The sequence below is a fragment of the Protopterus annectens genome, chromosome 1.part1, assembly GCF_019279795.1.
Source record: "Protopterus annectens isolate FY-2018-M chromosome 1.part1, PAN1.0, whole genome shotgun sequence".
Lineage (NCBI taxonomy): Eukaryota > Metazoa > Chordata > Ceratodontiformes > Protopteridae > Protopterus > Protopterus annectens.
Window position 1 is genome coordinate 1702926738 of NC_056726.1, and position 22409 is coordinate 1702949146.

A 22409-nucleotide genomic window follows, 5' to 3' on the forward strand; every position below is an offset into this window, starting at 1 on the left:
TTATATAGGCCCTAGGGCCGATAGCCTAGTACCTACCTATGAACCTATAAGAGGGGGATATTTCAAAGCCTATTTAGAACAAAGGGAAGCTAGATGGCAAATTAAATTGAAGGCAGATCATAAACCTGGTTTAAACAGCATTATTAACATCAAATGTTTTTTAAAAAAATCGTAGGAGACATGTATTGAAATAATATAACATATTTATGTTGTATTTAATAAGTTTTCATGTTGTTCTGTTGCTTTTATTGTTTTAATTGGGATAATTAATTAACTTATTATGACATCATTGGTTTTGTAATTGGTATGCTTTATAAATGCATTTGTATTGTGAAATTCTGTTTCTGAGGAAGTCTATGTGAACGAGAGTGGTCATTAAAATGGAGTACGTTAAGAATATTTCTCTCCTGGTGTTCTTCTAGAGGCTTGATGTTGTGGTTAGATAGTAAAGACAACCACAAGACCTTCTATAGTTATAAAAAGACTCTCCATGACAATACCCAGATTTGTTCTGAGCTAATGCACAATGGTATGTTCTATAAGACAACATATATTGCCAATATATTGGCTGACAGATTCAGTGCCAACATTACCCCTCTCACCCCCACCAATGGAAAAATCACAATACCAGTAGATTGCCAGGCACCCAGTATTACTGGTGCACAGGTTAAAACAGCACTGTCCAAGGCCAAAAATACAGCTTCAATGGAACCTGACAATATCCCTGGCTGTGCTCTACATGAACTGCAGAGTGAATTGGCACCTCACTTGTATGCCCTGTTCAATCACAGCCTCATCTCAGGCTTTGCCCCTTCAGAATGGTGCACTGCTATAGTCATCCCCCTCCACAAAGGAGGAGCAACAACAGACCCTGGGAACTATTGCCCCATTAGCCTGATGAATCTGATATGCAAAGCTACGGAATGTATCATCATGGACCTAATAAACAAGAATATAGGGAATCTCCAAACTCTGGATCCTGCACAGTTTGGTCTTGTGAAGGGTAGATAATGCATGTTTAACTTAGTTGACTTCTTTGAGTCAGTCACCAGAGCTGTGGATGAAGGCAAGGTGGGTCATACAGCCTACCTTGGTCTGGCCAAGGCCTTTGATACCATTCTCCACTCAGGAATCATAGAAAAATTCACTAAGCTAGGCATTAACCCCTATATTACTAGGTGGGTTGCAAACTGGTTCACAGACAGAACCCACAGTGTGAAAGTAGCTGACTCCAAGTCAGACTGCTGACCAGTCACAAATGGAGTCCCACAGGGTTCGGTCCTGGGTCATCCCCTGTTTGGTATCTACTTCTCTGACATCCAGGCCAACATGAAGGGACTATGGCTGAGAAATGTGCAAACAATTGCAAATTGGGAGCTATTATTAACTCCCCAAGTGATGTTGACATCCTAAAGAAAGGCCTCCCTAAGACCAACGACTGGTATCAGAACCATGACCTTAATCTCAATGCCAAAAAATGTGTTATCACCCCCTTTGAGAAAAACCTGGTTCCCATAAATTACCACATCGATAGTAGTCCACTGAACACAGAAGGTGTTATAAGAGATTTGGGAACTCAGGTTGACAGCAACCTCTCTTTTGACCACCACATTAACACTGTGTTTAGAAAGTCCTTCTATGTGGCCCATCTCATTGCTAATGGTTTTGCATCCAAGAGGAAAGAGGTCATTGTCTACTCTTCCCTTATTAGGCCAGTCATCGAGTACAATGCCCCATTTGGCATGTACCTCACTAGACACCTGCAACAACTGGAGAGGCCGCAAAAGTACCTCACAAAGAGGATTCTAGGCCTTAAACACTTGTCCTATATGGACAGACACAAAAAACTCCAACTATTCTCTGAATCCTATCGCCTACTTAGAGGTGATCTCTGCTTGACTTACAAAGCCATGTCTGATCCAGCTCTGTTAGAAATGCTACATCTAAAGAAATCCCAGTCCCTCTGTACCACATGCTCCAGAGACCTCAACCTCATTACCACAATCAACAGAACATGCTGGAGGGACAGGTTCATAGGTAGGTACTAGGCTATTGGCCCAAGGGCCTAAGTAATGCTATCCATCAAGGTTCCCTGGCTTACACCACCCAAGAAAGTTAATCTCCTGTGCCCCTGTCGAGCAGAGCCACAGAAGTAATCCCTGGGATGTATTTCCTATTTCCCATCCACTCATCAAGATTTTTCTTGAAGAGTGCTAATGAGGAACTTTGCTTGACATAGATGGGTAGCTTTTTCCAGAGTATAGAAAGTCTCTGGGACAGGAATCTATCCCTCCAGCATGTCCTGTTTATTGTGGTGACAAAGTTTAGGTCTCTAGAGTGTGTAACTTGGAGGGATTGGGATTTCTTAAGGTGTAGCATGTCCAACAGCTCTAGGTTTAACATAGCTTTGTATGTTAGGCAGAGATCTCCTCAGAGTAGGTGATATGCTACAGAGTAAATCTGGAGTTTTTTGAGATGGTCAGTGTAGGGCATCTGTTTGAGGCTAGTAATCCTCTTTGTGAGGTCCTTCTGTGGCCTTTCCAGCTGCTGCAGATGTCTTATGAGGTACATTCCAAAAGGGGCATTGTACTCTATAATGGGTCTAATGAGTGCTGAGTAGAGGGGAACAATGACCTCTTTTTTTCCTGGATGAGAACCCTTTTGTGATGAGGTGTGCCACATAGAAGGATTTCCTGACTACTGTGGTGATGTGATTTTCAAAGGAGAGACTACTGTCCACCAGGGTCCCAAGGTCTCTTATCACACATTCGGCATTATGTAAACTGCCATTTATGTGGTAGTTAATGGGTACAGAGTTTTTATCAAAGGGGATGACATTGCACTTTTTGGCATTGAGCTTGAGGCCATGCCTCGGACACCAGGCATCTGTCTCAGTGAGGCCCTTCTGTTGGATGTCCACATCATTTGGGGACTCGACTATGGCTCCTAGTTTGCAGTCATCTGTGAACGTCATTAGCCAGAGGCCTTCTTTGTTAGCCTGTACTTCGGAGAAGTAGATACCAAACAGGAGAGGTCCCAGGACTAAACCCTGTGGTACTCCACTTGTCACTGGCTTGAAGTCAGATTTGGAGTCTGCAACTTTTACAGTGTGGGTTCTATCAGTGAGCCAGCTGGCAACCCATCTTGTGACGTAGGGATTTGTACCTAGTTTAGTGAGTGTAGCTATAACTCCAGAATGGGGGTGGTGTCGAAAGCCTTGGTGAGGTCAAGATAGGCTGTGTGAGCCACCTTACCCTTGTCTATGGCTTTGGTGACTGCCTCAAAGAAGTCGATCAGGTTGAGAAGGCATGATCTGCCTTTCACAAACCTGAACTGGGTGGAGTCCAGAGTTTGGAGGTTACCAATGTCTTTATTTATGAGTTCCATGATGATACGTTCTATGGCCTTTAGACCAGGCTCATCAGGCTAATAGGGCGATAGTTCCCAGGATCAGTGGTGGCTCCCCCTTTGTGAAGTGGGATAACTGTTACTGTACACCATTCAGTGGGCGCAAAGCCTGACATGAGACTATGATCTAACATGGTGCTTAGGTGGGGAGCCAGTTCATTCTGAAGTTCATATAAAACGCAGCCTGGGATGTTGTCCAGTCCCATGGATGCTGTGTTTTTGGTTTTACAGAGTGCAGCTTTTACCTGCATAGATGTGATTACAGGGACTCTGTATTCTTCCTGTATAGATATGGGCCCTTTAGGGGGTGAGAGGGGGGTAAAGTTAGCACTGAACTTATCTGCTAGGACGTTGGCAACATCAGTTGGTTCTGTAATTTTCATGCTGTTGTGCTATAACTCAGAGCAGATCTGGGTGTTGCCATTGAGATTCTAGAGATAGCTATAGAATGCTTTGTGGTTGCCCTTAGAATCAGTGACAATTTTGTTTTCGTAGGTAGCTTTGGAGGATCTTATAAGGGATCTCAGCTTCTTACTGAGGCTGACCAGGGCAGCTCCTCCATTCATGGGATTTTACTCTCTTTTGCAACAGTTTCTTCCTTCTGTTGTAGAGTTTGTTTATGACAGGGGACCATCAGATTGGCTTCCTTTTTTTGGAGGATAGCGTCTTGGTTCTGTTTGGGATAGCACGATCCATGCACTCGTGTAAGTGCTTATAGAGTGCATTTGTGCAGGATTCAACAGTCATAACTGCATTGTCCATCTGCATGGGTGTCATGAAGTTTGTCACTTCTGTCTTAAGAAGCATGAAGTTGGCTTTGCAGAAATTTTTTACCGTGGTTTACTTAATGGTGGGTGGGGTCAGGATGCGGATATCTAGGGTGATTAGCTTATGGTCGGATCTGATCAACGAGGAGTTGATTTCAGGTGTGGAACACCAGTCACTCATGTTGATAATGACTAGGTCTAGGATATTGTTGCCCCTGGTGGGGGTGTGGATAAGTTGATCCAGGGAATTGGAATTTATGAATTTCAGAAAGCGTTGCGTGAAAGAGTTGTTTTCCCAGTTAATGGTGGGGTAGTTGAAATCTCCCATTATTAGGGTGTTTGGTTGAACCCTAATATTTTCCAGTATATCAAGAAAAGAGGAGTGGGAATCCTGGGGTGTGGTGGGGATCTGTAACAAGCTACAATTTGGATTGCAGTTTTGCCCAGAGTTAGTTGCACTTGGATAACCTCGGATGCATTATGCTGCGCAACTAGCCTGGAGGTGTGGATATCTTTAATGAATATGGACACACCTCCACCTTTGATGCTCTGGTCCTGGTTAGATGGCCAAAAAGTGTGGTATGAGTTATAGCCTGGTAATGCAGGGCTGCTCTCTACAGCCTTGAACCAGGTCTCAGTCACAGCACAGATATCGATGTTCTCCATTTTAAGGAGTGCCTCCAGTGAGTGCATTTTGAGATTTTAACTTCTAGTATTGAGTAGCATTGCCCTCAGTTTTTGCTTGCCTGTTCCTGTTATGGTGGTGAATTTGTCATTTGAAACTTGCCTAAAAAAGTCACTATAGGGGTGGCAAGAGCCTTAGCTAGTATCCTGAATCCCAGGGGTGAGAGCTGCAGGCCATCTCTGGCAAAGCATCGTGGTCTGTCGACCACATCGTCCCAGACAGAGAGATACTGGATCCCCTTAGAATGACACCAGAAGCTTAGCCAATTGTTGAAGGTAATCATTTTGTCCTTGTACTGCGGTATCATTCTGGGCAATGGCAGGATGCTACTCAGGGCTAGGGCATACCTGCCTGGGCTACAAGATCGGAGAGCTCTTCCATGTATCTTTTCATGTAGTCCAGGGAGATATGTCTCAGGTCATTCACACCAACATGGACAATGACAGAGTCATATTTGTACTTGTTGTGGAGTGACCTGAGTGTGTGGGTTATGTGGAAGATCCTGGCACCTGACAGGCAGCTGACAGTAACCTTCTCCTTGTTTAGCCTGATGAGTGTTACATCAGTTTGCCTGACTATAGAGTCACCTATGACTAGTGTGTTGGGTATGTTGGTTTACCTTATGGGTTGTGGTTTATCGACACACTGAGTCTGTGGGCTATGTGTCATTTGGGTTGTGTTGGGGAATGAAGGTTGCTTGCGTTTCTGCTTTTGAGGTCTCTGTTTCTTGAGTAGATTATTATTGAGAGCCTCTGCGAATGTTTTTGTGTTTCTATTTGTGGATTTTGGTGGTGTAGGTTTAGTGGGACTATGTGATAAGTGTGTTGTGATGTAACTTAGTTTAGTTTATTTTACAACTATGTATCTCATATATTGAACTCCCTTCCTAACTCCATTCTCTCAGTTTCATCCACTAACCACTTTAAGCCATCACTTAAAGCTTATCTAAAAAATGAGTGGCTATGCTCCTGTACTAACCCCTCTTGAGTGCTCTGATACATCACAGTATACCCAAAACATATCCAACTTCTCCCTCGGTGTTTAATCCTTAGTTCCTGTCTTAACCTTATATCTCGACATAAGTCATACCTACAAATAGTACTAGCTATGTTCAAAGCCTAGGTTCTGTTGTCAAGATGTAACAAATTTGTATGTTCTTATGTATACTACATTTTGTTTACTTTATACTTTATTGATTATTGTAATGTATGCATGAAAAATTACTGTTACTGATGAAGATTTTCTCTCTGGGCCTCTGCTGAAAAAGGACCTGTGTCCAGTCAGACTTTCCTGGTAAACAAATGTTAAATAAATAAATAAAATAACGCAGAGACTGCACATGCTATGGAACAGACTTCCCATTCATGTCAAGCAGAGCAACTCAATGGCCCTCTTCAAGAGAAATCTTGATGAGTGGATGGGAAATAGAAAAGTCAGCCCAGGGATCACTTCAGTGGCTCTACTACTCGACAGAGGCACTGGGAACTAAGGTCGGGTGGCACGATGCCAGAGTAATCCTATGGGCTAGGCTTGTAAAGGCTCCAGGGCCATTAGCCTAGTACACACCTATGAACCTAAGAATGTTTTCTTAGGACTGAATAAGTTATTGATATCAGATGAATGATATAAATGTCAACTTATATCCTGTAGCATACCATATATGTTTATGTTTTTATGATCCTGAAGTAATATGAATCCTCAAAGGTAGTTTGAAGCTTGAATTCTATTATCTCAGACTAATGGCACTGATTGGAGAATGACAAAGAATGAGTGAATTAAAACATTTTGGAGTCTACATTTACAAACTTCTATATAAAATGAACGTGTTGTTTCACTTGGTAAAGCCAAAACTTACCATTTCAATATGCAAAATAAGTCATTACTATAAATTTAGATAAAATAAATTTAAATTAGTCTAGCTCTATGGCATAGAGGTGTGAATATATGGTTACATATCAGATGATGCATGTTTGAGCAATGACATAGACACTGGAAGTGCCAGCAACAAAGGAGGTTGTTAACAGCCAATGCCTGCCTGTCCTAAGTAGAAGGATGTGGTCAGGTCTGCTGTAATGCCAAAATCTTCAGGGGTGTAAATTATATGGCATCCAGAACTATGGGCTTTGGTGACACCTGTATTACACAGTGGTGCTGTACAGAATTCAGTCTGAGGGATGCATATGCCCTCAGGACTAATGAGTTGAGAAATAACACCTGCCAGGCAAAGGGATTTAGGTACATAAGCAAAAATGTCCCCACTCCACAATAAACAATGTCACCAGTCTTGACTCCAGCCTCTTACCTCTAAGGGGAATGAGTGACCCAGCCTAATGGATTTTCTACGCAAATTCATACAACTCCTACTTCAATAAAGCATTATTGTCTGAAGGTCTTTCTTTCTAAAATGGAGCAATTGCAGTCTCATCCTAAACAGTAACAAATGTGTGGAAAAAGCAGCAGATAGGAAAGCTTGCTGGCCATATGGGTTAAAGATCCCAAAAATAAATACATAGATTTAATGTTTTCTAGATATTTTGATTTTATTTATTTATTTACATTTAATAACTGGGTAGTGTCCGACTGGGCCGGAAGCTTGTTTTCAGTGGAGACCCGGGGAGAAAAGCTCCAGGGAAGATTAACATAATTATACATTTGTACATATGACAATTACAATAGGAGTTCAAATGTAAGTTCCTTGACATTGTACCTAAAAAGCATATAACAATGGTTGTAGAATGATCTTATACTATTCATACAGACAAAACAAAAATATATATTTTTTTCAGTATGAAAATATCACAAACTGTAGCTAAGACGGCTCAAATTTTAGGATTTAGGACTGTTTCTAAAGGTCATATATACGTATTTACCTTTAAAGACAAACTAAATAACCAGTATGTTTGTAACTGTGACACTCTAGCATATACTCATTTCTACATATTAAGGTTATGCAGAATTAGAAAAGAAATAATCAAAACATACCTTCTCTTCTCAGGTTCTGCTCAAACTGGCCTGCAGAAGGGAACTGTTCATCTTATACCTGTGCAGGACTAAGTGGACAAAACAGAACATGTAAGAATCAGTACTTCATGTGTTTTTCTCATTTGAAAGTCTCAGACTGTCTTACTATAAGCTTTACACTTGCCCATCATTTAGCTCCATTTTATTTAAAAATATGACATTTAACTCAGTGGGCACAATTTAGCCATAGACTGTATCTACTAAAAACTGATATACCTTAGCAATTGCAGACAAATCCATGATAAAATATTACTGGAAACTGCATGCGATTAGTAGTACATCTCTGTCTGAATCATGAAATTAATCCTTTCTGTTGATATGTGATACCAATAATCAGCACACCCCTATATAACTGTCACTAGTTAATAGGTGCATAGGTTGTTATAAGGCTAATGAACACTAGGGCCCTTGCAAACCTAACCTCATTCTCCAAACCACTTGGGCCCCAAGTATCATACTCTGGGGCAATAGGCTGGTAGCTCTGGATTTGTGGTGGTGTTAGGATAATACTTTTCTTATTGACAGACTCTATCTGTAAGGGATATGGGGGCCAGACTGGGGTAAATTTATGAATCCCATCCAACTGTCAAGGTTTTATTTGAATAGGATTAGGGATGAACTCTGGGAGCCAGTTCCATAGTGTGGGGATCTTTTGGGGCACATATCTGTATCTCCATCATGTTCTGTTTGTGTCACAAACAAATTTCAGAGTCCTGGATCTAGTGTTTCTGATGCTGTTTGCTTTGTACTTTTGCGACACATACACCAGGGCTGGTTCTGAGGAAGCCTTATAAGCTTGGCGAAGATCTCCAGTCAGTAGCCTATGGCAGACTGACTACAGAGATAGAGCATTCAGGCAATCAATGTAGGGCAGGGTATTCATGCCCTGAATTCTTCTGGTGAGAAACCTTTATGGCTATTCCAACTGTTGCAAGTGTTTGGTTAGACAGATGCCAAAGGGGTAATTGTATTCAATGAAAGGCCTGATAATGGATGAGTGGAGTGGTACAGTAACTTACTTGGACCTGGATGCCATACCCTTACCTATAAATTGGGCAATGTAGAATGATTTTCTTAGTATCTTAGCTACATGTTGGTCAAAGGTCAGATTGCAGTACACATATATTCATAGATCCTTACTACTGGGTCAACTCGTAGGACCGTTTTATTGATGGAGTAATAAACTTGTAGTGACAGTTTCCCAAAGGGCATTATAATGAATTTTTGGCATTAAGTTTTAATCCATGGCTTTTGCACCAGTAATTTGCCTGTGTTGAACCCATTTCTAAGATATTTTTTGGGAATCTATAATACCTCCCAGTTTACAGTCATCTGCTAACTTGGTGAGCCAGAGGCCTTTAACATTAGCCTTCGACTTCCATGAAGTAGATGCCAAACAGGAGTGAGCCAAACATGAAGCCCTTAGGTACTCCACTGGTGACTGGTCACTTGGTGGAGGGGATCTCACCGATCCTGACTTCTTGGATCCTGTCTGTTAGCCCCAGTGAATTATGTAAGGGTTTACATCTAGCTTAGAAAGCTTGTCAACAGTAACTGAGTGGGGTATTGTATAAAATGCCTTAGCCAGATCAAGATACACTCTATGGGCTGTTTTACCCTCATCCACTGACTTGTTGACTGTCTCAGAGAAGTTTACCAGGATAAGTAGGCATGACTTTCCCTTGATAAAGCTAAATTGGGATGGGTCCAGTGCCTGTAGTTAGCCAGTGTCCTTATTTATCATTTCCATGGTAATTTGTTCCATGGCTTTGCATATTAGGCTTGTTAGACCAATGGATCTCTAGTTCCCTGTGTCAGTTGATGGTCTGCTCTTGTGGAGGGGAATGACTCCTGTGGTCCTCCATTCACTTGGAATGTAGATTGTTTCAGTGCTGTAGTTGAAGAGTGCATCAAGTGGTCCTGATAGGACATGTTTTAGACTATTCAAGAGGCAACCAGGGATGTTGTTAGGACCCATGGAGGCAGTGTTCTTGGCTTTAGTGAGTGCTGCCAGCACCTGGCCCATGCTGATAGATGGGGGGAAGTATGTTGGAGGGGATTTTGCCTGGAGGAGCTAGGGATGGGGAGGGGAGGGGAGGTGAAGTTTTGGCTGAATTTTTCAGTCACTTGATTTGCTATGTCACCCTGATTGGTGTTGGTGGTACCATTCACCAGCAGTTCAGCACACTGTTATGTGCTACCTTTAAGGTTAGGGACATAGCTGAAGAAGGTTTTCTGATTGTCATTAGCCTGTGAGGCTACCCTGACTTCATAGTTGGCCTTGATGATCAAAATTAGATCACTTAGTGCCTTGATTAGTTGTATAAAAGAGCAATTGTCTTTAAGGGAGTTACTTTTACTGATTTTGGGCACGTGTTTCCTTCTTTTTGTTATATACCCTGTTTAAGTGTGGATTCCCTAGTGGGGTTTGTTTTTAGTGATTATTTTGGGTTTATTTCTGGTAGGTATGGCAGTCTCTATGCAACCATTCTAGTTTGTATAGTGACTGTGTGAATAATTCTGCATTGGTAGCTGTGGTCTCGTGACTGGGAGAACCTTGAATTTTGACAAACTGTCACTTAATAGACCATAGTTTGCCTTTGAATAGTTCCTAACTATTACTGGTTTAGTTGGATTTTTTGGATTGATTTTTACTTCAAATGACATAGCCTTATGATCCAACCTCACCAGTGAGGACAAGGTACATTAATGAGGGGTGTGCAAGACTGTCCCGTGTTGATGAGTACCAGATCCAGTATGTCTGATTCTCTGGTTGGAGCATGCATGATCTGTTCCAGGGTGTTTATGTTAATGAAGTGCAGGAAGTATTGTGCCTGTGAGTTTGAGGCAGTATAACTTTCCCAGTCTATGGAGGGGTGGTTAAAGTCACCCATGAATAGGGTATTTTGTCAGTTGGTGAGTGCCTCTTGTAGATTTAGCTAAGAGTTGCAAAACTCTAGGGGCATAGATGATGACCTCTATCTAGCCATGATATGGTGAGGGACCTTATATATGGTGACTTGCACATGGTATCATAGGTTCATAGGTTGGTACTAGGCTATCGGCCCTAGGGCCCATACAAGCCTAGCCATAACAATTTCCTGGCTATTTCTTCCCACACTATTTACTTCCCTGGACCCCTGTCTAGCAGGGCGACTGATGTGATCCCCGGGATGAATTTCCTTTCTCCCATCCAATCATCAAGGTTCCTTTTGAAGAGGGCCAAAGAGGCGCTCTGCTTGACATGTATGGGCAGTCTATTTCAGAGTCTGGGGAGTCTCTGGGTCAGGAACCTATCCCTCCAGCATGTTTTGTTTATTGTGATGACAAGATTTAGATCCCTGGAGCATGTGGCTCTGAGGGATTGGGATTTCTTTAAGTGTAGCATGTCCAACAGCTCTGGGTTTGACATGGCCTTGTATGTTAAGCAGAGATCGCCTCAGAGTAGACAATATGCGACTGAGTATAGCTGGAGTTTTTTTTAAGGCAGTCAGCACAGGGCATCTGCTTTAGGCCTGTGATTTTTTTAGTGAGGTATTTCTGCAGCATTTCCAGTTGTTACAGATGTCTTGAGCGGTACATACCAAATGGGACATTGTATTCTATAATGGGTCTAATGAGGAATGAGTACAGTGGGACAATGACCTCCTTTTTTCTAGATGAAAAGCCCTTAGTGATGAGGTGTGCCACATAGAAGGATTTCCTGACTGTTGTGGCGATGTGGTTATTGAAGATGAGACCACTGTCCACCTATGTCCCAAAGTCTCTTATCACACTTTCAGTGTTTAGTGTACTGCCACCTATGTGATAATTCATGGGTATATGTTTTTTCCCAAAGGGGATAACTATACATTTCTTGGCATTGAGCTTGAGCTTATGGCTCTGGCACCAAGAATCTGTTTCTGTAAGGCCCTTTAGTAGAGTATCCACATAATTTGGGGATTCAGTAATGGCTCCCAGTTTGCAGTCATCTGCGAACTTTGTTAGCCAGAGTCCCTTAGTGTTGGCCTGTACTTCACAGAAGTAGATGCCAAACAAGAGAGGTCCCAGTAAGCCAGTTGGCAACCCATCGAGTGACGTAGGGATTAATGCCCAGCTTAGTAAGTTTATCTATGATTCCAGAGTGGGGGATGGTGTCAAAGGCCTTGGTGAGGACCAGATAGGCTTGTGGACTGCCTTACCCTCATCCACGGCTCTGGAGACTGATTCGAAGAAGTCAATAAGGTTCAGGAGACAAGATCAGCCCTTCATGAATCCAAACTGGGTGGGGTCCAGTGTTTTAAGGTTGCCAATGTCTTTGTTTATAAGTTCCATGATAATACATTCCATGGCCTTGCAGATCAGGCTCGTCAGACTGATGGGGCAGTAGTTCCTGGGATCCAAGGTGGATCCCCCCTTGTGGAGGGGGATAACTGTAGCTGTGTGCCACTCAATGGGCACAAAGCCTGAGGTGAGGCTATGATTAAACATGACACTTAGGTGAGGTGCCAGTTCATTTTGCAGTTCATGTAGTACACAGCCTGGGATGTCATCTGGTCCCATGGATGCTGTATTCATAGCTTTGGAGAGTGTGTTTTTTACCTGTGTGGCCATTATTACCAGAATTTGGCAATCTTCCAGTATTGAGATGGGCCATTTAGGGGTTAGAGGGGGGGGGTGAAGTTGGCACTGAATCGATCTGCCAGGATATTGGCAATATCCTTGGGATCAGTATATTTAATGCCATTCTGTTGTAGCTCAGAGCAGATCTGAGCATTGCCATTTGGATTCTCAACATAGTTGTAGAATGCCTTGTGGTTGTCTTTGGAATCTTTGGCAATTTTATTTTCGTAACTAGCTTTGGAGGATTTTATGAGGGATCTCATCTTCTTACTGAGGCTGGTAAGGGAGATTTTTGCATCCTGGGATTTTCCTCTTTTCTGCAACAGTTTTTTTCCTTTTGTTGTAAAGTTTGTTTATAGCAGGGGACCACTAGATTGGCTTCCTTTTTTTGGAGGAGAGCATCTTGGTTCTATTTGTGATGGCACAATTCATGCATGAGTGGATGTGCTCATACAGTGCCTTAGTTTAACCAACCTGGAGGTATGTCTCTTGCTAACATAGACTGAAACACTCCACCTTTGGCTCCAGTCTGTGTTGTAGTTGGTCTAAATCTGTAGAAGACACTTCAGCTTTGCACTTCTGGAGTACTTTGTATGGCTTTAAACCAAGTCTCCATCATAACACATATGCATAAATTCTCCAAAGTGAGGAGGGCTTGTGGAGTTGTTGGTTTAGGCTCTGAGCATTGAACAGTAATAACTTAAGGTTGCTTGTAGACTTTTATTCGCTATGCTGGTATTTTTTTTTGGGGGGGGCCTTTTTGGCATAGCCTAAAAAAGGCTCTAAGGGGTAAATAAAGTTTTAACCAATATTCAAAAGCCTGGTCTTTTGACTATGATCTCCTATTCTTCCATGCTCACAGATACTAAATTCCCCCATGGAGTGACACCATAAGCTAAGCCAGTTATTAAAGTAAATCATTTTATGCTCATGCTGTGACATCATCCTTGGTGAAGGTAGAATGGTGCTCAGTGCAAGCTTCAAACCTATCTGTGAAACATATTCTGACAGATCCATTATGTCCATTTTCATACAGTCCACTGAGAAATGTCTCAGGTCATTTACACCCACATGGACTTTGATAGAATCATGTTGGTACCTGGAGTGAGTAACTTCAGTTTGTACAAGATATTGTGAATTCTGTCTCCAGATAGGCAAATAACCTTTATTTTCTCCTTGTCTAGTCTGGGGAATGATCATTTGTGTGTCACAAAATGGAGTCCCCAGAGACAAGAGTATTAGGTTTTATAACAGACACCTGCAGAACCATGGCAGTATGGTGAAATCCAAGAGGTTTCCTAGCAAACAGAGTGGCAATTTAAAGATACAATGAACGTTTATTATTACGTCATTGTTGTTGGCTACATGGCATAGAGGGATGAAGTCTTGACCATAACCAGGAATTAGCTGAGGAGGGAGTCTAATGATGAGGTGGAGCTACTGACAGATTGATCAAGTTGTTTTGTCTAGATCAGTTCATAAAAATCATATTTTCCTTATAATCTATATGATTAGGAATCAGGATGCTTATTCTTGGCTGCCTGGAGTTAGAGTATTGACTGATGGTCTCACAGTATTCTGTGAAGTTGCATCATTTTTTTTCTTTCTTCTGTAGCTCTGTTTCTGATTTCCTTCAAATTATTTCCAAAAAAAATGAGTTTCCTGTTAAAGCATATTGAAAAGCATCTCAATTAAGTCTCAAGTACCCGGAGGTCTGATTTAAATTTGAAGATGCTGCAAGTCTAGTTAAATTTACACTTCTTTGCCATCACTGATGCTTGTTTTATATTGTATATGATATACATTAGTCAATTTTAAACAGCAAATAACTCCTTCAACTACTTAAGTAATACAAGATCACACTTCTAACACCTTAAACTTGCAAGTATTCACTGAAGAAAGAGCTTTTAATGTATCATGGCTATTTATTTATTGCTGTCAATTAACCTGACTCTCTCATTGTGTATCTCAGAGCATGGCTTGAGGCCATCAAGATTTTTTTTACTTGAATCTGTCTGATATCAGTTCCCCTTTATAACATCGATTTACCATAATGCTGTCTTGCTGTTACATCTAAACTTCAAAAGAGCAATCTCCCGGAATGGCAAATTTCACCTCTGGGAAACTAACCACTTGGCCACTACTGCTGACCTTTGCCCTTTTCTCCACTGTAGTGCGATCTCAGAGTTGGGATATTTAAGTAGGGAGTGTGAAGCAAAGCCCCACACTTCTATGGGCTTAATTTGTTTATTTTTTTTTGTTTATGTCAGTGGTGGCCAAGTGGTTAGTTTCCCGGAGGCAAAATTCGCCATTCCAGGAGTTCGCTCTTTTAACATTTAGATGTTGTGATCTCACTGTTAAGTGAGACAACATTATGGTTAATCGAAGTTATAAAATAGAACCCTGATAACACAGAAAACTTTTATTAACTTAATCTCTGTCAAAATAGGAAGATAGTCACAAAGTTGCTAAATAAAACCTCACAATTTAAGATTGCTATATCTGTCTTAAACAAAACGCAGTCAATGAGTGAAATGTAACCAGTATTTGAATATGGAGCCAGTATAGTTCTTCATTGCCTAAGACCTGGACTGAAAACACCTATATGAGGATCCAACTAGTTTTTATACGAGAAACTTGTCATTAGCCCCCAGTTCTGTGGTACAGAGAGATAAAGGTTTTTCTAGGACTCAGACAACTTGCATTTCATTAGCACCACTAGTGCTGGAAGATCTACTTGGGGAGGACAAGAAATGACTGGACTGGGGAGAGGGTATTCTGATTCTTGGCTGGTTCAGATACTGCTTCAGTGTTAGGACACAGGGTATAAACATACTTATCAGGTGCTGGTAACGGGAGAGATGAATTATATAGCTTCACAAGCCCAAGATGCTGACCCTTGCTCTCAAATGTGAAGGTGTGTGCATTAGCAGGATAAAGGGGTGTATATAGTCCCTGCAATGATGCAGGTTTAATCTGAAGAAGCTGGGTTAAACTCAGAAAAACTTGTCTTTTCATTTTTTTTTTCTGCCTGTGTACCTGCAACAAATTTTTGGAATTTCATGCTCTACACTGCTGACATTTCATTTCAATTTCAACACACATGCACACACAAACACACACACATGCACCACACACAGAGCAGACTCACATAATCTAGAATGTGAAATGTGAAGGTTATTTCTATTTTTTGCCCTAACTACTCCCCTGGCGCTGGATTTCCATGCTTTACAGAGCTTGCATTTCATTTGGATTTATCTTAGCTGGTCATGCCATTGGAATGTGGCTGCTGTTTTGTGCACTGTTTTGGATTTGTTTTTGTATGTGTTTGTACAATGTAGTTCCCTATCTAATGATGAGTAAGACAGGATGGCATAAGGCCCCATTGCGGGGTACAATCCAGATTTACTTGGACATGGGTGTCCATAGCAAACACAACAGAAAGACTGCGCATTAGCAGGGAAACAAAAACCCTCATGGCTGCCTGGGGGGTGGCTTCCTATGGAAGGCTTTCCCTAGTACTGCAATCAGCATGTACCTCCTATAGGGGAGTGACTACACTGAGTTTCATGGGGCAGGCTCGATGGGTAATAGGCAATATATAACATTTGTCTCATTTCAAATAAATATATCCATCATTCTGTAATAATAACTGGATACAAAGCAATTAAAATGAAAGAGCTAGAAAAGTACCCAGGAAGGGTAAAAAACACCAATCCACAGCTTTGATGCAAAATTCTAATCTGAACCACACCAACACATAAATGCTTCCACAAATATCACTGTATTTTTCTCCCTGGTATACAGACTTCATCAGATGCAGATAATCAACATTACACAACTTATATACTCCCCCTCATTACCATATTAAGACAATAAAATAGTGCTTCTTGAAGCCTCTGATGAGAAAAAAATATCCACTAAGGAATACGTGTAAAAAACTTTTTCACAAATGCATTCATAATATGAATTAAAAGTTGTCTATAAAAACAATATAACAATTTCCATCTATTAAAAAACAGTTAAATGTATTAAAAAATATTTATTTGCAAGACAAATATATCTAAAATATATTAAAAAAGACATTCTCCCGGATTTACTAATCTTCCATGCAGGACAAGCTTAGTCCTGCACAGAAGCGACCGTTTAGGAGCAGGACAGCAGCACACCATGCATAATAATGAGTCACGCTGCCTGAGCTCCTAATCTTACACTGAGCATTTAAGAGTGCAGGGGGTGTGTCTGAAAGCAGATCCCTCAGAATATACACGCCCCCGCAATGCAGAGCAGCAGAAAGAGGTAAGAAATGAGAGAGACCGCTCATAGGTGTCCGCATATCCCCACCAATAGTCCCCCATGTGTACAACAGCAACAGTACATATTGTGATGATTGGGGAGAGATGGGTGAAGGCTGCCAACCTAGTCAAATAGAAATTGATACATAATTCTATCAACTGTATAAATAAATGTAAAATAAAGGCTTGTGTTTTTAGATGTAGGAAAATGCTGTAAAATGTGAACTTCAAGATTGCTGCAACATTGCCATCTGCTGTAAAGAAAACCAAGCCACGTATTTCAAATGAGTCTTTTTAAGTTGAGAAGATCTTAATAATCTCTTTAATGTTAGAATTTGGCTCCAGGGCAGCTGGATGAGAATTTCATGGCCATTGTTTTGAGGCTAGGGTTTATGACCAGAGTTTAGATGTGGAAGGTGCTTTATTGCTCTAGTTTCTGCCAGAACGTATATGTGAAATGTTTTCTATTGTTGTAAGTTTCTGTGCAGGTGTTAGATTGATAAAGAATGCAGTTTGCCTGGGAAAACCTAAGTGTCAAAAATGATGTAATTTTGGGAGGGCCTTTGAGACATGTTTGTTAGTAATGTTAAAATACTATTTCTCTCAAGAGACTGAAAGCATTTTGATCTTGGATATCCACTTATCAGCCTTAAGCTCACATGTAAGTTTTATCACTATAATTTCTTGTAGGAATGGTTAAAGCTAATAAAGATTAATTAGGTATTTTTCTTTGAAATCAGACCTGTCCTACTGTATTATTTTAAGTTTCTGTGTGATCTCTGAACTCTTAGATATCTCTGTGGTGTAATTGTTTTGATTTTTGCTTTAATTATTTATTATTAAATATTTTTAAAACCTTCTACCTGTGGCTGATTTGTGTAGAGATAAGCTCTAGAGTACATTGCATATTTATAGAGGTTATTGTAACAGACCATTTTAAAGTAAGCCTTGACTGTTAGTCATACTACCATTGGATAATAATATTTCACAGTAATAATTGGACACCCTTTTAAGGGCCTTTTAGTAGCTGATATTATTAGTTGGGTGGTGGCAGTAATTACTACCATATAGTCTGGGTAAAGGGGCACAGCTGGAGAATCTGTATCAGCCTTTCCCAGGAGTGTCTGTGAAGTTGTATAAATACTTATCTCAAAGTGCGTGTGTGGTGTGTCAGCTACTTGGGCAGGGACACGAAGCATTGGTTGGACAGAGAGGGTACTGGAGGTTTTAGCTTGCCCAGCTAGGCTGAGACCTGGCTGTGCCAGTGGGGAGTCTTACTGGGGACCTGGTGAGCAAGGGAGCAACCAGCCCCAGACTGACTGTGATCTCTGTGTGCACTTAAGGGAAATTGTACTTTACTATTTGTATTAGTTATCCTTTCCTCTTCTGGTGTTAGTGGTGAGGATTGAGGCTCCTTGATTGCTGGGCTGGGGCACGGTCGTCACACATATAAATAAAATGAAGAAACACTTTTATTTTTTTTTTAAATCCGATTAAAGCTAACTCCAGGTGTGCGGGTATGTCCATCACTTAGCTACAGTTAATGTAGCTTAAATGGCTGAAGAGGATAACAAGGAAGATATATGCAAATGAAGCAGCATAGTGTAGTGGGCAGAGCATTCACCTTGCTAGCAGGTAATCCCAGTTCGAGTCCCACTACAGCAGATTCAATTTACAATGGAAAAGCACATTATAAGTAATATTTATGTTGCATAACCCACTACATAACATATTTTTATGAACTGGAGTACTGCAGTAAATGCACATGTGAGGTGTCAGTGTCATAATGAATAAGGCACTAGTAAGCAGGTTTAAGAACAAATAAACATTGGTAAGCATATTTAAGCACTAGTTAGTGGGCGTAAGCCCATTTCCGTGGCGGTAAGCAATGTCTACACTGGCTAAGCAATTCTAAAGCTAACTCTCTGTAAGCAGATGTAATGGCAGGATAGCAGTGCTTACCCTTACGCAAACCAACTTACAACTGCTCAAAAGTGCCTTAAAATCTCTGTATCCAATGGCCCTTGTTCTGGCCATCAACAAAATAAACAGCTATGGAGGTCTCAAACCCAGGACCCCAAACAACATAGTCGCAGTAGTTAACCACCAAGCCATCACAGAAGTACAGATGAATGAGGTATCAGTAAACAAGTCCTCACCACAGGAAAACCAAAGTGAACCTGTGAAAGGAATCACAGTACAGTTATATGTTCCATAACCTACAACATAACATTAATATGTGAATTGGAGTACAGCAGTAAGCCCAGAAGTGAGGTGTAATTGTAATAGAGTGTTGAATTCCCCAATAAAACACAAGGATCCCATAGAGTGTACATACACATTAAATGTGGATACCTGGCAGATATATAAGATGCAATGAATATGAAATCAATGCCCAAAAGGAAATATAATGCAAAGTCTAATGTAAGCAATGCTAAGCATTGTACAGGCCAGCTTAGGCAGTGTAAGCAATGTGTAAACCACCTAACCCAATGTGTCCAGTGGTATACCCCTTTAAACAATGCCAACCTTAGGTAAGCAGGTTTGCCCATATCTTAGCCTTTTCAAAACTGGCCAATCACAGAAAAGTGTGGGAAATCAGTCGTACTTTAACCCAAGAGATGGGAATACATATCATAACTGGTTGTAGCTTCCTCTTGCAGGCACTATGGCAGTAAGGGGAAAAGGTGTGTGCTTCCGGGCGCAGCGCAGGTGTATCCAGGAGGCCAAGGTCAAGACAGGAATCCTAGTTAAATGCCATGCTCAGAGACTACTGCAGGGTCAGTACCAGAGCTCCCAATATAAGGTGGAGGCCTGGGACCATCTCCCCCACGACCTCACCAGTGCCACTGGCATATCCCAAACTGGTGAGCAGGTCAGGCACCACTATGCTGACCTGAAGTGGTGTAAGGAGGACCTCTTGGAGGAGTGGGTCCAACAGGCTAGAGCATCAGGGGACGTTCCAGACATGTGTAAGTATCACTCTAGTATGTGTGTAATAATTGCCAGCTCAGGTATATAATGGATAGGTATGGCTAATTATTCCTCTTATGTCACCCACAGCTGCAATGGAGTGGGCCATGGACCAGGAGGCCCACATTAGTTGCCTGGTGAGGTTGCGATGTGAGGCAGGTCAGTAATATTCATGCATTTACTGTTATAGGAAATAAAAATAAAAGTAATAGCAAATTAATTGCTAGTATAAAACATGTATTGTTCAAAGCAAGTATTGCATACACTACAAAATATGGCAGTAAGAGTCTCAAATTGTTTGTAAGTCAGTAAAAGTGTAATAGCCTGACAAAACAGGTCTAACTGCTGGACTGCATGTGTATATCCTGGTATCATATGGTAATGTAGATATGCAATCATGTAGTACTTGTAGTATTAAGCACTGTCACCCACACTGTGCACCATAAATTTAATGTGTAGGAATGCCTGTATATGACAGGTGTAATCCTCAGAGGCCATTTAGTACAACTGAGAGACACATAGACAGTAAACAGGGAAATTGCAAACAACAAAAACTGAATAGCACATGCAACTGGGCTGTGAACTGTTGCTTTTTTAGCACACAGAGCCACGGTTTGAATCTGGCCAGTAGTAGTAATCTGCATACAGAATCATTCCCCTTAACTGTACAGATATGTCAAGAATGTCTATTAAAGTGGCCCATATATGTTGCCTATCAACCTGTCCCCACAGGGCATCAGTGGGATGATCCCAGATGCATAGGCAGCAAACAAGAAATACAACTGATTGACACACAGCTATGAGAACAAAGCTGGCACACTAGCAACTCCCCAATACCTTATGTGACTAAGAAGCCCTGTGTTTCCCATTTACACCCCAACTTGTCAAATTGTGGTCAGAGTGTGTACAGTAACAGAGTGAGATGTATGTGCATAATAGTAATGTGGAATCTGGTACTGTGTGTGGGAACATTCAGGTAGTGCTAATAAACATTCCTCCCACAGGTCTGTCAAATACCAACACTATGCTCAGAAATACAAGAATGATATGCAGTTGCTCTGAACTATGGGGTATTACACATCACTGTCGCCCACACTGTCCTACAACATAAAACTGTCTAGGAAATCTGTATAAGAGTGTTGTAATACAAGGTCAGAATGCAAAAGCACAGGGGATTAATAAGACAGAAAGCAGGTAGGAGATATACATCAATATCTATATAGCAGACACAACTGTGAAGGACAGTGTTTAAGTTGTAGCAGACACCACCATGCTCTGAATCCTGGGAGTGGAATTAGGCTGCATACAGATTCATACCCCACAACTGTACAGATGAGGCCAGAATGTCCAGTATATGTACCCATATCTGCTACCTGTCCCCCTGTCCTCCTGGTAAGTCTGTGGGATGATCCCAGCCAGCAAACAGGGAATACAAGTGATTGGCAAACATCTATGAGAACACACCTGTCACTGTAGCAACCCCCAAAACTGTTAGGAGAGTAATATGTCAAGTATGTCCTAGCTACACTCCCATGTTGTCAAGCTGTGACCAGAGTGTGTACAGTAACAGAGTGAGATGTATGTGCATGATACTAATGTGTAATCTGGAACTTTGTGTGGCAACAGTCAGGTAGTGCTAACAAACATTGCTCCCACAGGTACGTTGGATACAAACACTGTATTGTGAAATACAGACCATTATAACCTGTACTGGTACTGTTCACTCTGGTATTGTAGGGAATTGTGAGTGTTGCAGTTTCTCTGAATAATAAAGTATCACTGGTCACTGTCACCCACACTGTGCTACATAATATAACTGTGTAGGAAAGCATTTATATGTGTGTGCCAGGTCACTTAGGGTGGAAGAGGTCAATATTCTAGATATGTCCAGGCACACCAGCATGTGGTCAACACATGGCCAGAGTATGTGCAGAAAGAGTTGGATAGCATGGTGCAAAATATCAACTCAGAATCCGGGAGTATGCGTACAAACAGTTAGTTAGTGTTAAAAAACATTCCCTCCACAGGTATGCCAGGTAAGAGGTGTATACAGCAAGTAATACTGGTTCATGTGTAATGATGACGACAGCCATATCACTGTCCAAACTAAGGCTATAGGGTAGTGTAGTAAGAGTTGTAAGGTATAAATAACAGCACTGACTAGGAAAGTAATGTGGACTACAGGAATATACCAGTTGCTAATTGACATCTTTCTCTCCCCCCACCATATCTCCAACAATAATCAACATACCCACCCAACCGGTATGTAATGACACCTATGTTCTGATAATGTGCAATTGTTTGATAAAATGTTAATGGTTCCCATGCATGTGTTATATTGAATTATTCCAACATTGGTAGCATGGTGCCATCAATGTACCTGCATGCTGTTCTTATTACCACTGTGGTCCCATATATGCATGTGTTCTGTTTGCTATGTAACTGTTCCGCATCTGGTGTCTGGGTTAATGGGAATATCTATGCATGCTGTTATACCTAACCCTGGAATGTGTTGACTATTACTAACCCACAAATGATGAAATGTAAACACTATAGCACGCTTGGGAAGGCTGGTCCCAGCGGATCCAACTGTCCCACCTCAGCTGGTCATGGCACAGGGCAACAGCATGTCTGGAGCCCAACCCGTGACCTCCCTCT

General features: G+C 41.4%; 1 protein-coding gene across 1 annotated transcript in view; it reads right to left on the reverse strand.

Annotated features, from left to right (window-relative positions):
* LOC122811873 (uromodulin-like) overlaps positions 1-22409 on the reverse strand; it is a 549630-nt gene that overhangs the window by 55015 nt on the left and 472206 nt on the right. Inside the window, exon 5 of the mRNA XM_044084012.1 lies at positions 7843-7910. Within this exon, the coding sequence (XP_043939947.1) occupies positions 7890-7910 (21 nt within the window). The 3' untranslated portion in view covers positions 7843-7889. The remainder of the gene's footprint in view (positions 1-7842; positions 7911-22409) is intronic.